The following is a 12769-nucleotide window of genomic DNA, read 5'->3' as shown; positions in this document are numbered from 1 at the left end:
ACTATGTGTAAATTTGTGTAGCATGTAGGGAGGTCTCATTTTGTTTTACACATGAAAATCATAGTAAAGGGTTTCTTAGAAAGGAATTTGAAGATTTTAATTAACTGAAAATAAGCAATTTACATATTAAGCAGATAAGCAGTTTGCAGACAAGCAAAAAAATGTTTTATTTCCACATCTGCATTCTGGCTGTGTTTTAGAGTGTTAAAAGGCGGTAGGGAGTAAGAGGAAAGGAAGGAATAGAAACGAAGAACAGTGCAAGTATTCTGGCCCAGCTGGATAACCTAGGATTAGTGGAAATGTCTTTTTGCAGCAGACCTGAAAAACTTTTGTGATTCATATGCATGTGTGCTTTCATTTTTACATTTTTAAAGAGTCCGTCTTCGAAAGCAACTTTGAGCAAGCCTTTATCCAGGYGATCAGCTAAAATTAATATTTTCTGTCAAGAAATGTTGTCTGGATGAAAATGGAGGATTTGCAGCAATTTTCTAGAATATATGGAAACTTCTTGTGAGATGACTGCTTGCGAGATAGGTCAGTGGCTGATGCACACACTGTAAATCTGACGTGCTCTGGATATGTCTTACTCGCTGTGCGTATTTCCATCAGCCACATCCTRGACAGGATATGGGGCACTTGTGATTTAACAGACACAGGTCTCTGTGTAGTATTGTCATATATTTTACTGGGAGGAAGGAAATASTTAGAAATGGTCTTAGAAGTGAATGTTATGTCACATTCTAGTTATTACCGTTTGTTTAGAAAGTGTTATCTTGTTGCGAAAAGGTTATTTTTAACAGAAGTGAAAGTGGTTGAGAAAGCTAATCAGTAATGTGGAGAAATCTGAAGAAAAAAATCATGGCTGTCAAGTTGGAGAAATAGCTGTATGAAAGGGGATATAATAATAAAGTGGGGAAAGCTCTAATTAACATAATTGTCAGCAATTATATGGAATTTCAAATTATTTATATGCCTCTAGTACCAAAATAGCCCTTTCTTTAGATCCCTTTAAACTTAAAAACTTCTAATAATGTCTGCTTCTACAGCCGGAGCTGTAGCTGGAGCTGTGAGGTGATCTTATTAACATGTATAAATACATGAAGGGAGATTGTAGGGAAGAGGGGCCCAATCTTTTCTCAGTGGTGGCCAGTGGTAGGACAAGGGGTAATGGGTGCAAGCTGAAACACAGGAGGTTCCATCTCCAGGTGAGGAGGAACTTCTTTCCTGTRAGGGTGMCAGAGCCCTGGCACAGGCTGCCCAGGGAGGCTGTGGAGTCTCCTTCTCTGGAGATCTTCCAAAGCCGCCTGGATGCCGCCCTGTGCCCCGTGCTCTGGGTGTCCCTGCTGGAGCAGGGGGTTGGACTAGATGATMTCYAGAGGTCCCTTCCAACCTTTAAGATTCTGTGATAACACAAGAACCCTGGCTTGTGAGCAGTGCCATTTAGTAAGGCAGTTGGAAGGGAGTTCTGAGCTCGACTGCAGAAGGGCGGGAACATGGAATGGGAGGAGGTCGGCCACATTCCTGCACTGCCTGTGGACAGAGCACTGGGGGTCTTGGCTGCTTAGGAGCGTGCTTGCTTGGAATGACCAACACTGGAATGGCATCAGGGTGTGATTTGGGCTGCCTGGGCTGGGGAAGGGGCTGGCGGCAGGTCCTCAGTGCTGTCRTGTGACACTGCGTGGGGAGCCCACGAGGACCGTCCGAGGTGGCTCCCTTCTCGCTCAGTGAGGAGCGAGCGCTTCGCCCTCCTCCTGCCAGGGTGAGTTTGCATCTTTTCCTGCTCCTGGCAAGGATGCAGCAGCTCCCCGGAGGAGAATGAGTCAAAAGACATGACCTTAAAGCAGGGCCTTTGTCAGCTGGAATATGGGCAAGTCGGTTTGAGATGGTAGGAATGATTATTGCTGAGGCTTTAGTGTGTGGTTAAGGATTAAAGGCGTCCTACTTCCCGTCAAGATCTTAAGGCATTACTAGTTGTTGTGACCTTTATATTATGGCTTACAGTGATATAAAAAAAGTAAATTTCAGTATGAAAATAAGAGCATGGGTATGGAACSTGTGTATAAATAGTTTTCATCACTATATGAGGAGACCAACATCAAGGTGTTCGCTTTTCTTAACTAGGGCAACGTGTCCACTCTACCTAGAGCTCTTCATTGCATAGCCTGCAATTTGGGAATGTTTCCCAATCCTTCTTCATTCTGTAGTAAMTGAAATATCCAAACAGTTTCATAATGTTACCTTAGCTTATAATTGGATACTTAAATGAGAAAACTGCTTGAATAAATAAATAAATATTTTAGTCACCTCTCTAACTTTTTTTTTTAAAATGTAATTTCTAACCAGGCAGAAGGTCTTTGCAAGCACAGATTGGGAGCTGGGTATAACTCCCTTATCTGTAATAAACYGGTCAAAATAGTGTATCAGGAAGAACTGAGATTTCCATAGGGTGAATTTTCATTTGTTTGTTCATGTTTAGGAGCTGAGTATCAAAAATAATGCAGAGATTGTTCTGGGTGTTGTAAGGGGATGAATGGACTTAGTTTTGCAATCATATATGTCTATGTCCCGATCGCATACAGAGGAAACTTAGGGTGTTAGTCTCAGAAAATATAACTACATACCAAGCACCAGAACTGTGCCTTAGGGCAGCCTTACAAGAGTTAAGGGAATGTTTGTAGTTTCTATTGATCTGTTGACTAATTGGGTGTAATGGTAAGGTATGTTGTACCACGTCATTTCACTTGGGTGTTCTTGTCTCTGTAAAAGACCCATTTTTTTTTTGGCTCAGTTCATTTAAAACTTGGGCCTGTGTTTTAAAGGTCTGTACTGGGCAGTGTTTGAGTTTCCTTTTGGGAAAGAGAAAATTGGAATATTTCCTGTTGCTCGGACTTAAGATCCTAAGTGTGAGTCTATATGCAGCCAGGCAGGTGCTAKATCTTCCCCATCCAGCCCTAAACATGCAGATCCACCTGGCATAGTGCTATGTGCATGCACTGGGTTTGCTTCTCTGCTTCTGTAGTGTTGCAACCAGAGCACTAACTAAGCAGTCCCTGTGTTTGATTTGAGCTTTTGAGCTTCCTTCATAGCACTAGGCAAGCGTGAGGATGACTTTTGATCAGTGCCAATTCCATAAAGCTTCTGTTTTATGTTCTTTTGGTTGGTTTAGGCACACAGGATGTGAGCACTGCAGTCTAAAGCCACACTGCTGGTGGCAGCTGCAGTTTGTCTCGGGCAGAAAATGACAAGTGCTTTTCTTCAGCCTCTAAGTCCATAAGAAAATCAGTATTCTCTAGCTGACTTAGACAATGGGAAAATAGTGAAACTTGGGAAAACAGGATAAACTGCAGAACACTCAGGCATTTTCCCATAACTTCGTCATGTATTGCGTGTAAAAAGATTTATCTGCCCCTGCTTCCAATTTGTAACAGTTAGCCTTAACTTATGACCAAGCTGGCACTTAAATTTGATTAATTGGATTTGAAGGGTTTGTGATTGCAGTGTTCTTCAACTGACTTTTTAAGGCACTTCCATTTATGACTTTTAGCTCAATTTTCTCTCTGATTTTCTCTCTCTGGTAGGTTGGTATAGAAAGGGAACAAAGATTAACTTTTTCTCTTCCCCTTTGACTGGCAGTCTGAAAATTTAACTGAAGCAAAAGCTGAAATTTCTTTAAAGAAAGTCTTTCTGAAGTCTAAAGTTTTTCCTATGTGTGTGTGCATATGTGTATATAGGTTTATTAAATTGTTAAAATCTGTGATGTTAATGAAGACATTTTGTTGTGTTTTATGGTATTTCTTTCCTGTGCATGTGCATATTTTTTTAAGTGCACACTCAGCTTTAGAAACAAAGACATAGAAAGGTTGTTTATTATTSCAGATTCTTTTTACTCTGGTGTCTAATAGCTGTATTTGTAAACTGACTTGATTATATAAGTTGAAGTTATTAAAAAACAGTTGTTGTGTTATGTCCTTTGGAATAGCATTTGTTTTACTGATTAAAACCAGGAAACATGGCTTTATGTAATACTACTCACAATATATCTTATTTTTCTCATTTTTTAATGTCACTTTTCCAAATGAGTCATTTTTGTATCAGGTGATTTTTTTATTTTTGAATCTTTCCGTTGTTCCACGGCAGGACTGTGTGAAAGTGGGGCAAGTTCCAGCCTTTCACAAGGGTCAGCTGAGCTGTCTGGCCCTTTGAGCAGGGTGCTGGGTTTTGCTTGGTTCAGTTATACACCCCTCATTTAGGCTGCAGACCTTAAACCTAATGCATGTGAGTAGACTGTACTGCGTGTATATGCCATTAAAATATGCTTTGATAACATTTGTGAGCTAAAGTCCATTAACATAAGGAAAGTATCTTGTTTCTGAATTAAAGGTACATCCTTGTAAGATTTTTGCCTAGTATCTCAGGAGTGGTTGATTGTATCGAGTCCACAGACTACCTGTAACAGAAGTTTGGGGTGGGCTTTGGCTTATTTATTTATTTATTTTTAACTTGAAATGTGTGAGTAATCTGATTTTTATAGGGCAGATTAAGACTGTCCCTTAGATCTCTTGACAAAGATAAGTTGGCTTAGTTGTTAATGAGCCTTTTCCTGGTATGAAGGGATAAGTGTGAAAAGGGGAGCAGAAATCTCCCTTTGATTATGAACAAAATCCTTTTGATGGTTTCAGCAGTGTAAGGATATTGTTGAAATCAGCAGCYAGCTGGGGTGTTGGATGACGCTTGAGTGACCTCTTGCATTCTTTCATTAGATGTTTCATTTCACCTATTTTATTAGTTAGCTGCTACTATTAACTGCTAAAAACAAATGTAGGTTTATGAGTCTTGGTAATGACATTGATTCTTCCAAGGCTGGATCAAAGCAGTAAATGATGCCAGGTGAAATGCATGCTGAAAGGTCATCTATTTTTTGTTGTTGTTGTTTAGCCTACAAGCCCCAAGTTTGGAAAAGCAGACTCGTACGAAAAACTGGAAAAACTTGGAGAAGGGTCCTATGCTACAGTATACAAAGGGAAAAGCAAGTAAGTGTATTTTTTTCGTTTCATTTTCTGTGTAAGAATAATCGAAAAGTATTAATCAATGTTGCAGCACTTGTGTAAATAACCTTGTGAATGAATGCAGAAAGACAGAGGCTGCAGTGAGGCTTTGCTCTCATGTTGCATAGGTAATGTTCCTTTTATAGCAAAGTGAGGTCCTGCTTTGTTAATCAGTTTTTTTATTTGTACATTGTTGTTTTATTACTTAATATCTATTTTGATGCAAGTTATGTTTAAGTGTGCACATGCAATCTATCGAGTTCATTTTTCTGATGTTCTGAGAGCAATGCTGAATAAATGCAGTGGTTTTATTGGTCTTTGTTTGTTGTTGTAGGAACCCAAATAAAATATCATGAAGTGATTAAATGGAATTTTAGACTATAGTTTATTTACAAGATTAGCCGGTAGGGATAATGCTAAGATACATTTTAACAACTGTGCCTGATGTATACATGTTAAATATAGAGTTTTCAGCCATTTTAACAATATTTCTTGTGATTTTAAATTCCCATTGACCTAAGCACTTTATATTGTGCAAGGTAACTCAATAAACACCCTTAAAATACACTGCTTGAGCTAAGGCTGCAAGGCTTGAGAATTACCTTTGTCAGGCAGCCTACTTCGTGGTATAAAGCTCATATGTTTAATCAAGTTTTATGAATCAGACTTTCGGTAATAATATAGCAGTTCTTATAATTATGATATCCTTATTTAAAAATTTTGTCCAGTGAATGATGGATGAGGCAAGTTAACATTCTCAGCAGAGAAAATATTGTGATAGCCATGGGACAGAGTTACTACTGAAATAGGGAAATAAATTTAACATTCCAGGGTCATCAAGCTACATAGGTACTGAAAATTATTTTTTCACTGAATATTTGTAGTAAATCAGAATGAGAGATGTCATTTCTCGGTAGCTTTGAGATTAATGAGTACAATGATACTGGGCTGATATGAATAAAAGTCTTCCCTAAATATAGAAGAAGTATTTACAGCTCTGCCGTGTTGGTATAGGTGTTTTCTTTCAGCTTTCTTCAAAAAGGGCAGCTACAGTGTATTGTTAACTTTCAGTTGCCTGTCACCATAAATACCAGACATAATACACAATAACCAAGCTTTTTTATTAGGGTTTAAATAATATGAGAAAACCATATGGATTTCAGCTGTGCTTTGTAACTAAAACCTGTTAGAAAAAGATCATGGCAGCGTATCAGGTGATAGTTATCCCATATGCCTTGATTTTCTGCATGCTTGAACTGAGAAAACTGGGTTGCTTGATGGCCTCTCAGGCCTCTCAGTCAGTAGAAGTGACAGCTTTGTCTAAAATGTTAGATACAGAAATATTTCCTAGCACCAGTTGTAGGTGCACAGTGCCAGACTGGTCTGCACCGCCCTGTTCCCCTGGCCATCTCCTTATGGGGAGAAAAATGGGCATACAAATCAAGAGAGTCTTGATTTGATCTGACTGAAGGATTGAGCCTGTGTGGCACACTGCAATACACACTTTAGACATAGCAGGTAATGGTAATATTTATGAAAAATTATGAAAGTGTTTGAGAATCTTCAACTATTTATGAAAAATATGAAGTGTTTGAGAATCTTCAACTCTGTGACCTTAACTGTAGTTGAAGATGGAGAATTTAAATTTTACTGTCTCCATGAGATTAAGCTGATTTGAATCATACTTCGTACTCAGAATTATTGTGCTGTCTATTTATCACCAGATACATATGGCAAGTGGTGGTGTTTTTTTTTCTTGTTTGTTTTGTTTTTGGTGTATTTCCTGAGATATATAGATACCAAGGTAACAGAAGTGGAGGTGATGTGAAAATTCTAGCTATGTCTCTTAGCGTAAAACATTTATAAACTGAAGGAAAATACAACTTTGAAGAATTTAATGATACATTTGCTGCTAATGGCATTCTGTGGCAAAATGGAGCATTGTATGYAGGCATTAGTTTATTAGCCCTTCAAAAGTCTCCCCCATTTTCTCATTACCAGGTTAATGCAGGGTGCTGTGGTATTATTATGGGATTTCCAAACCCACTTGCTATTTCTTGCTTATATTTCACTTATAGATTCRGTTGCTTGATAGTATTCTGCAGTAATCAGGGATTCCTACTTTATTTTATGGACTGATCAATACAGCYTTCATAGACACACGTGCAGCTCCCAATTCGAGCTTGTTCCATCAAACAAAATCTCTTTTTGTTCTTGGGCTTCTGGAATCTAGGAAAGAAAAGCCTTTATTTACATTGCAGCAAGCTGGAGTGGGAGAGAAATAGAAAAAAAATCTATTTCATTTCAAAATCCATTTTTTACACATTATAAAAGTGACTGCTGGCTTTTTCATCAACATATCACATTTCTCTATTTGCCTCTCAGCTCGCTTGGACAAGTTGCTCCCAGAAGCATCTCATGTTACTGAGCATTGGTTCTTTGTGTAAAATGGTTGTTTCTGTGCATGTTGGAAAGACCATTGGAAGGTGCAAGTACCAAAGACCAAAGCAACCAACCCTTCAAGTGGTTGGAAAAGAAGGGAAGGACCTTGCATATCAAATTTTGAAACAAAGTTAAACTTGATTTCAGATTCTAAAGTTTCTAAAGTAGAGATACCCAGGGAGATTGCCTTTTAAAAAAACCTTTAATAACCGTTGTACTTAGATATCTTCCTCTTTTTATTTATTCCAGTGTATGTRTTTTAAGCAAGGTATTTTACTGAACAAGGCACTTAAATATACTGCAGCAAGAATGTCTAAGATCTGATGCTGCAAATAGTTGAATTTTACTTTATATAAGTATAAATATATACGTATACATTTAACTCTAAGAATGGTAGTCCATGTTGATACTTGAATATTGTTAACTAATTATAAGAAAAAGTTTGAGAAGGAGGAAAGTAGATGATGGATTTCTCTTTTTGCAGCCAGCTATAAATGATTCTTTGGAGTGTGAGGATGCTGTGGAGTGTACAGGATTGAATTATTGAGAGAAGTAGAACAGTCTTCTACTGTCTTCTTCTTCTTCTGTTGTTTAACAGAGAAATAGCCCAACAGCCATTGGTTTCTGCCTGCCATGGGCGCTAAGAGGAAAATCTATTTCTGTGCTCCCATGTTGAGCTTCAGGCCTGCATATTGAGAACTTGTCTTGGCGTATTCATTTGATTCTCCTTAAAGTTCATTTCTCAAATTTGGACTTGTTATATACCTCTGAATGAACTGTATAAAATCCTCACAGTCTGCTTAACACATGTATGGGCTGAAATTCAGATCTCTCTGAAGAGATTTTTCCAAGTTCCTCATTATTGTGGAAAGAGATCTCTTAGTAACAGAACAGAAATAAACATGCAATGTAAGGTTATGGCTTAACTCTTTTCCCCATATACTTTTAGTGGAAAATGTTTCTGTATTTGAAAGCAATGTGCAGAAAATAAATATTAAAGCAGTAGCATCTTTTCAACTTTCGTATGTATCTTTTTACAGATGAATTTAAGAAAAAGCTGATTATCTCTACAAGCATGTGTATCTTCTTGCTGCTACAGACTCTTGGGGTTGATTWTGAATTTACCTGACTTCCCAGCAATGGTATTTCACTTGATCAGTGACAAATGARTAGTGGACATGAGCCTTTGGAGTGTGGTTAAGAAGGCAGGATCAGGAGAGGAGCTGATTCTAGTCAGGGCCCCCCCCTTGCCTGGTGTGCAGTCACTCGGGGAGCTTGGTATTAGGGAAAAAAAGTGGTTTGGGCAACATTATGAGCTGGCACAGTTGCCATCATCTGCCCTCACTTTTCAGTTGCTCTTCGAGCTGTAGGTAAAGGATTAGAAAGGATTACCCCCATTAGAATGATGTGATCTGTGGCTGCTGCTTGCCCAGAATCTGTGTTTTGAGGAACAGGTGAGTGGGAAGTCTGCTACTTCTGCAACCTTGGGATCTCTCTGTGATCTCTATTTTTTKCTTGCACATATTAATTCTAGTGTATTAAGCACCTTTGCTAACTACTGTGTGCTCAAACTACTGCAAAAATGGATAAAACAGATGCAGTTGACAAAAAACTGTCTAAAATCCCTCCCACAAAATTTATTGCTGCCATGGTGAGCTGTAACGAGCTTTACCTGCCTTTGGCCATATTTCACGTGTGTGTTGGTTCATGGCTACTCACAAGAAATAAAAGACTTAAGYGCTTCGTTTTTTTTATATTTATGGAGCTAAAACATCATCGAGGATGACTGATGGTGCTGACTGTTCTTTGCTTTTTCTTTTAGTTGCACATTTTCTTTCCCTTTCTATCATGAACGCCCCTTGACTGCTTTCGCTGTCTTTTCTCTTGCTTTATGTGCAATCTGTTGGAAGTGCTGTAGGTTGCTGACAGCCTARAGAGCTTGCCATGGGTTTGCCCATCAGACTTGCTCTTTAGTCACTCCCCTGTTTGCYGTGTGTCTGATGTTCATGTGCTTCCCGAGACATTTCATGTGTTGTGACATTCACCAATAATAAAATTTTCATCTTTTTGTCCAATTTAGTCTTTCAAAATAATTTGTGAAGTAGTTWATCTTGCCTTAGTGACCTAAATATTCCCAACCTTTTCTTTTCTTTCTTGCAAATTGTTTGTCATTTGCAAGTAAAACTGTTTTTGGCTTGGAGTTGTTGAGGAAGTAACGATATTGATGGATTATGAGAGGCACTTCAGAGCTGCCTCCTTGAACTTCCTAATTTCTCTTTTTTTAACTGCCATTCTTGCAGTATTTTAGCAGGGTGCTTTTCTGTAATATGTTTTGAAGTCGTGACGTGGGTTTATAGAGGGAGTAAATAGATGTTTTTAAAAATCTCAAGCATTATAAATCTTTCAGAAAGACAATAGCTTTGAGTTGAGCTAGATGCCAACTAGCGATAACTAGATGCTGGRCTGAAATGCCAAATGGTGGAAATAAAAAGCAGTTAAAGTTAAAATAATGTAAGTACTGGAAGTAGTTTGTAAATAGTTCTTCCATCTGAAAATAAGCTTAAACCTATTTTTAAAACCATGAAAACCTGAAGAATCCAACTAAAGAGTAGGTCACTGACTGTATTGATCACTTTTCATTGAATGAGTGTCTTTGCACTCAAAGGAAGCCCTGGTAGGTTTTCGATACAGGCACACAAAGGAGAAGAGCACTCGATGCTGTGCTTCTGCATATGTAGTTTTAAAACTTACCAGTTTTCACCGAGCCTACAAAGTACTTTACAAGCGCAATGAGACATCATCTCTTGTGATAAAGGAGGGGAAACCAAGRAAAAGAGGTCTTGGAGGTAAATGTTCTGATTCTGCTTCTCTGCGCCTGGGAAAAGCTGCATCCCTGAGTTCCAGTGACAACACTATTCAATAATTAAGATCCTGCATAGATTTTAGGATGCTTTCATCTTTTTTTTTTTCTCAGTCCTAGTAAATGTCAACATTAAGTCTCTAGTTTCTTTCAAAATAAGGTGCTTTTTTAAAAATGGAGGTTAAAATATGGTTAAAGTCAGAAAGAGAAATTGTTATTCTGTGGAATATCTTCCCTTTTACAGCTGTAGCAGAACTGTAAATATACTCTGTAAATTATAAATATAAGTCTTTTTTTATACAGTATAATGAGTTTTTACATATCTTTAGTGTTAATGACTTAAAGAAATGTTTTTCCTAATATGAAAATATTAGGAAATATATTAATATATGATTTTTTACTCTTTGGTGGAATAATTTGAGGTGACTAAACTGACAGTGATTTTGTTCTGTGAAGTTTCCTTCAAAGGAAAATTCTGCCAAAGCCAGTTTTGGCCACTGTCTGGTTTGCATTTTAGAAGTCTGGGATGTTAGTATAACTGCAGACTATATTTGATAAGGTGTTTTCTGCATTTGAACACCATTCTTTGTGTTTTCCATGTAAATGAATATAAAAATTAATGACTTGAAATAAAGYATGAGGAATACAAGCACCATGGCAATACAGTCTGATTGGTTTTCTTTGCAGAAGTCTTCCCAAGCTCAGGACTTGCTCGGGCTAGGAACTGAACCTCCACTGCAGCCAGCAGTAAAACTCTTTATAATAGAAACAGATTGAAATCAGAGGGACAGTTGTTATATTAATTGAATCATTTAAAGACATTCTATAAATATATCACATCTAAATTTAACTGAAGAACTGSTGAAGATAGTGCTAATTTCATCCTTTTTTCTCTATGTGGCATTGTCAGCCTTATCCCAAGGAAAGCCAGTTCAATCATCAATTACTTTATATTCATAAATATTATATTTTCTTAATGATGCATTAAAACAATTCTAATCTATATTTTCTTGGAAGTGGTGATTTGTATCAATGTATTTTGGCGCTGATCTGTGCTGTTTTAGGAAATGTTGACACTAGATTAGAGTTTTTTTATAACATCTGACTCATTTGTATTTTTTAAAATATACAGACTTTTACTATATGCCRCATAAAACTATACAGAGATATTTTTATTTTGTCTATTTTGCATATGAAATCTGAAATTAAAGGTATTTATGTGCCATTAAAATGCTGAATTCTCAAAAATCTATAATCTGTCAATCAGCTGCTAATGATTTTCCTAGACAACACAATCCCTTACTACAGTCACTTTGTGTGATGTTTAAGAGAAGCTTCAGGACTTCTCTCCATTTTTGTGTGAGAGATTTTTGTATATGAGAAAGGAAGAGGAGAGTCAGAGAGAAAAGAAATCTTTTAGTTAGGAAACAGCTAAAGCTTGTAAATGAAAACATAAGGAATGTTATAATCAATGTTATCCTTGACGGTTGACAAGGATGGAGGGAAGCTACCGGGATCAGTGAAATCCCTGTCCATGTTCAGTGAGTTGTTGGGAGATGCTCGGCAGCCGTTTTCTTTGGGCAGTGAGCGGTGCTTCCCTGAATCCCAGCTCTTAGGATGGGCAGCGGTGTCCGCCTGTCCCCGGCGGCAGGGCYGGCTGCCCAGCATTTTGACGGGAAGAAAAATACGGAGCACTTGGAAAGCTGCGGAAGTAGAATATGAAGCATGACAAGAGTTTGGCTAATCTGTGCACTATTGAAGGACACCAGAGGCAAATTCTAATAGGTTGCAGAGCTTATTTTCCCCATGCCTCACTTTTCTAAATGGTATTTCTAAGGAAATTGCTATATTCTTTGGGCAGGTTACTGCAAGTTTCAAGGCATAATTTCATGACATAGCTGATTTAATTTTGTGGCTAGCTGCTGCACAACTAGGTGGTCCCCATGCTTCTTCTCAGTCTATTTCTGGCTTTTTATATAAATGTGAAAAATGCTTTTAGCACTTGTAAAATATGCCTTAGGCTTAAATAGGTTCTGTGAAGAATGGTCGATGTTACAGGACAGAGGCTGAGCGTGTGCAGGGATTTAGCAGGGGTAAGTACATACCCAGMTGCAGCCAGTAGCTCATCTGAGCAGTATCATCTAACTGCACCCTGAGATTGCATCAGTGGGAGAACAGTTGAAGGATGTGCTCGTCTGTCCTTGTTTATTGATGATACTTAGCGTCTCTTGTCTTCATATTTACACTTAGAAATTTTCACATTTGTAGAAAATGAGCTGAAGAAACCAAGGTTTTTGGAGGTAAATATTACCAATGGGGAGAATGCAGTCCCAGTGGAACACTTATTGAGATTAGTTCAGTCATTTTAATACTATTAAGCRTTGCCCTGATGTCTATCAAGAGGGTGACAGCTACTGATGGC

At 38.0% G+C, this 12769-nt stretch overlaps 1 protein-coding gene across 5 annotated transcripts in view; it reads left to right on the top strand.

The window, feature by feature from the left end:
* CDK14 (cyclin dependent kinase 14) overlaps positions 1-12769 on the top strand; it is a 283282-nt gene that overhangs the window by 73123 nt on the left and 197390 nt on the right. For all 5 annotated transcript variants that reach the window (XM_026039394.1, XM_026039392.1, XM_026039390.1 and 2 more), the window contains exon 3: positions 4936-5030. In XM_026039394.1, coding sequence (XP_025895179.1) covers positions 4936-5030 — 95 coding nt within the window. The remainder of the gene's footprint in view (positions 1-4935; positions 5031-12769) is intronic.

The sequence above is a fragment of the Nothoprocta perdicaria genome, unplaced genomic scaffold (assembly GCF_003342845.1).
Source record: "Nothoprocta perdicaria isolate Ctin4 unplaced genomic scaffold, notPer1 scaffold_23, whole genome shotgun sequence".
Taxonomy (NCBI): Eukaryota; Metazoa; Chordata; class Aves; order Tinamiformes; family Tinamidae; genus Nothoprocta; species Nothoprocta perdicaria.
Note: the sequence above shows the minus strand (reverse complement) of the source record. Positions and strands in the feature narration are given on the sequence as shown.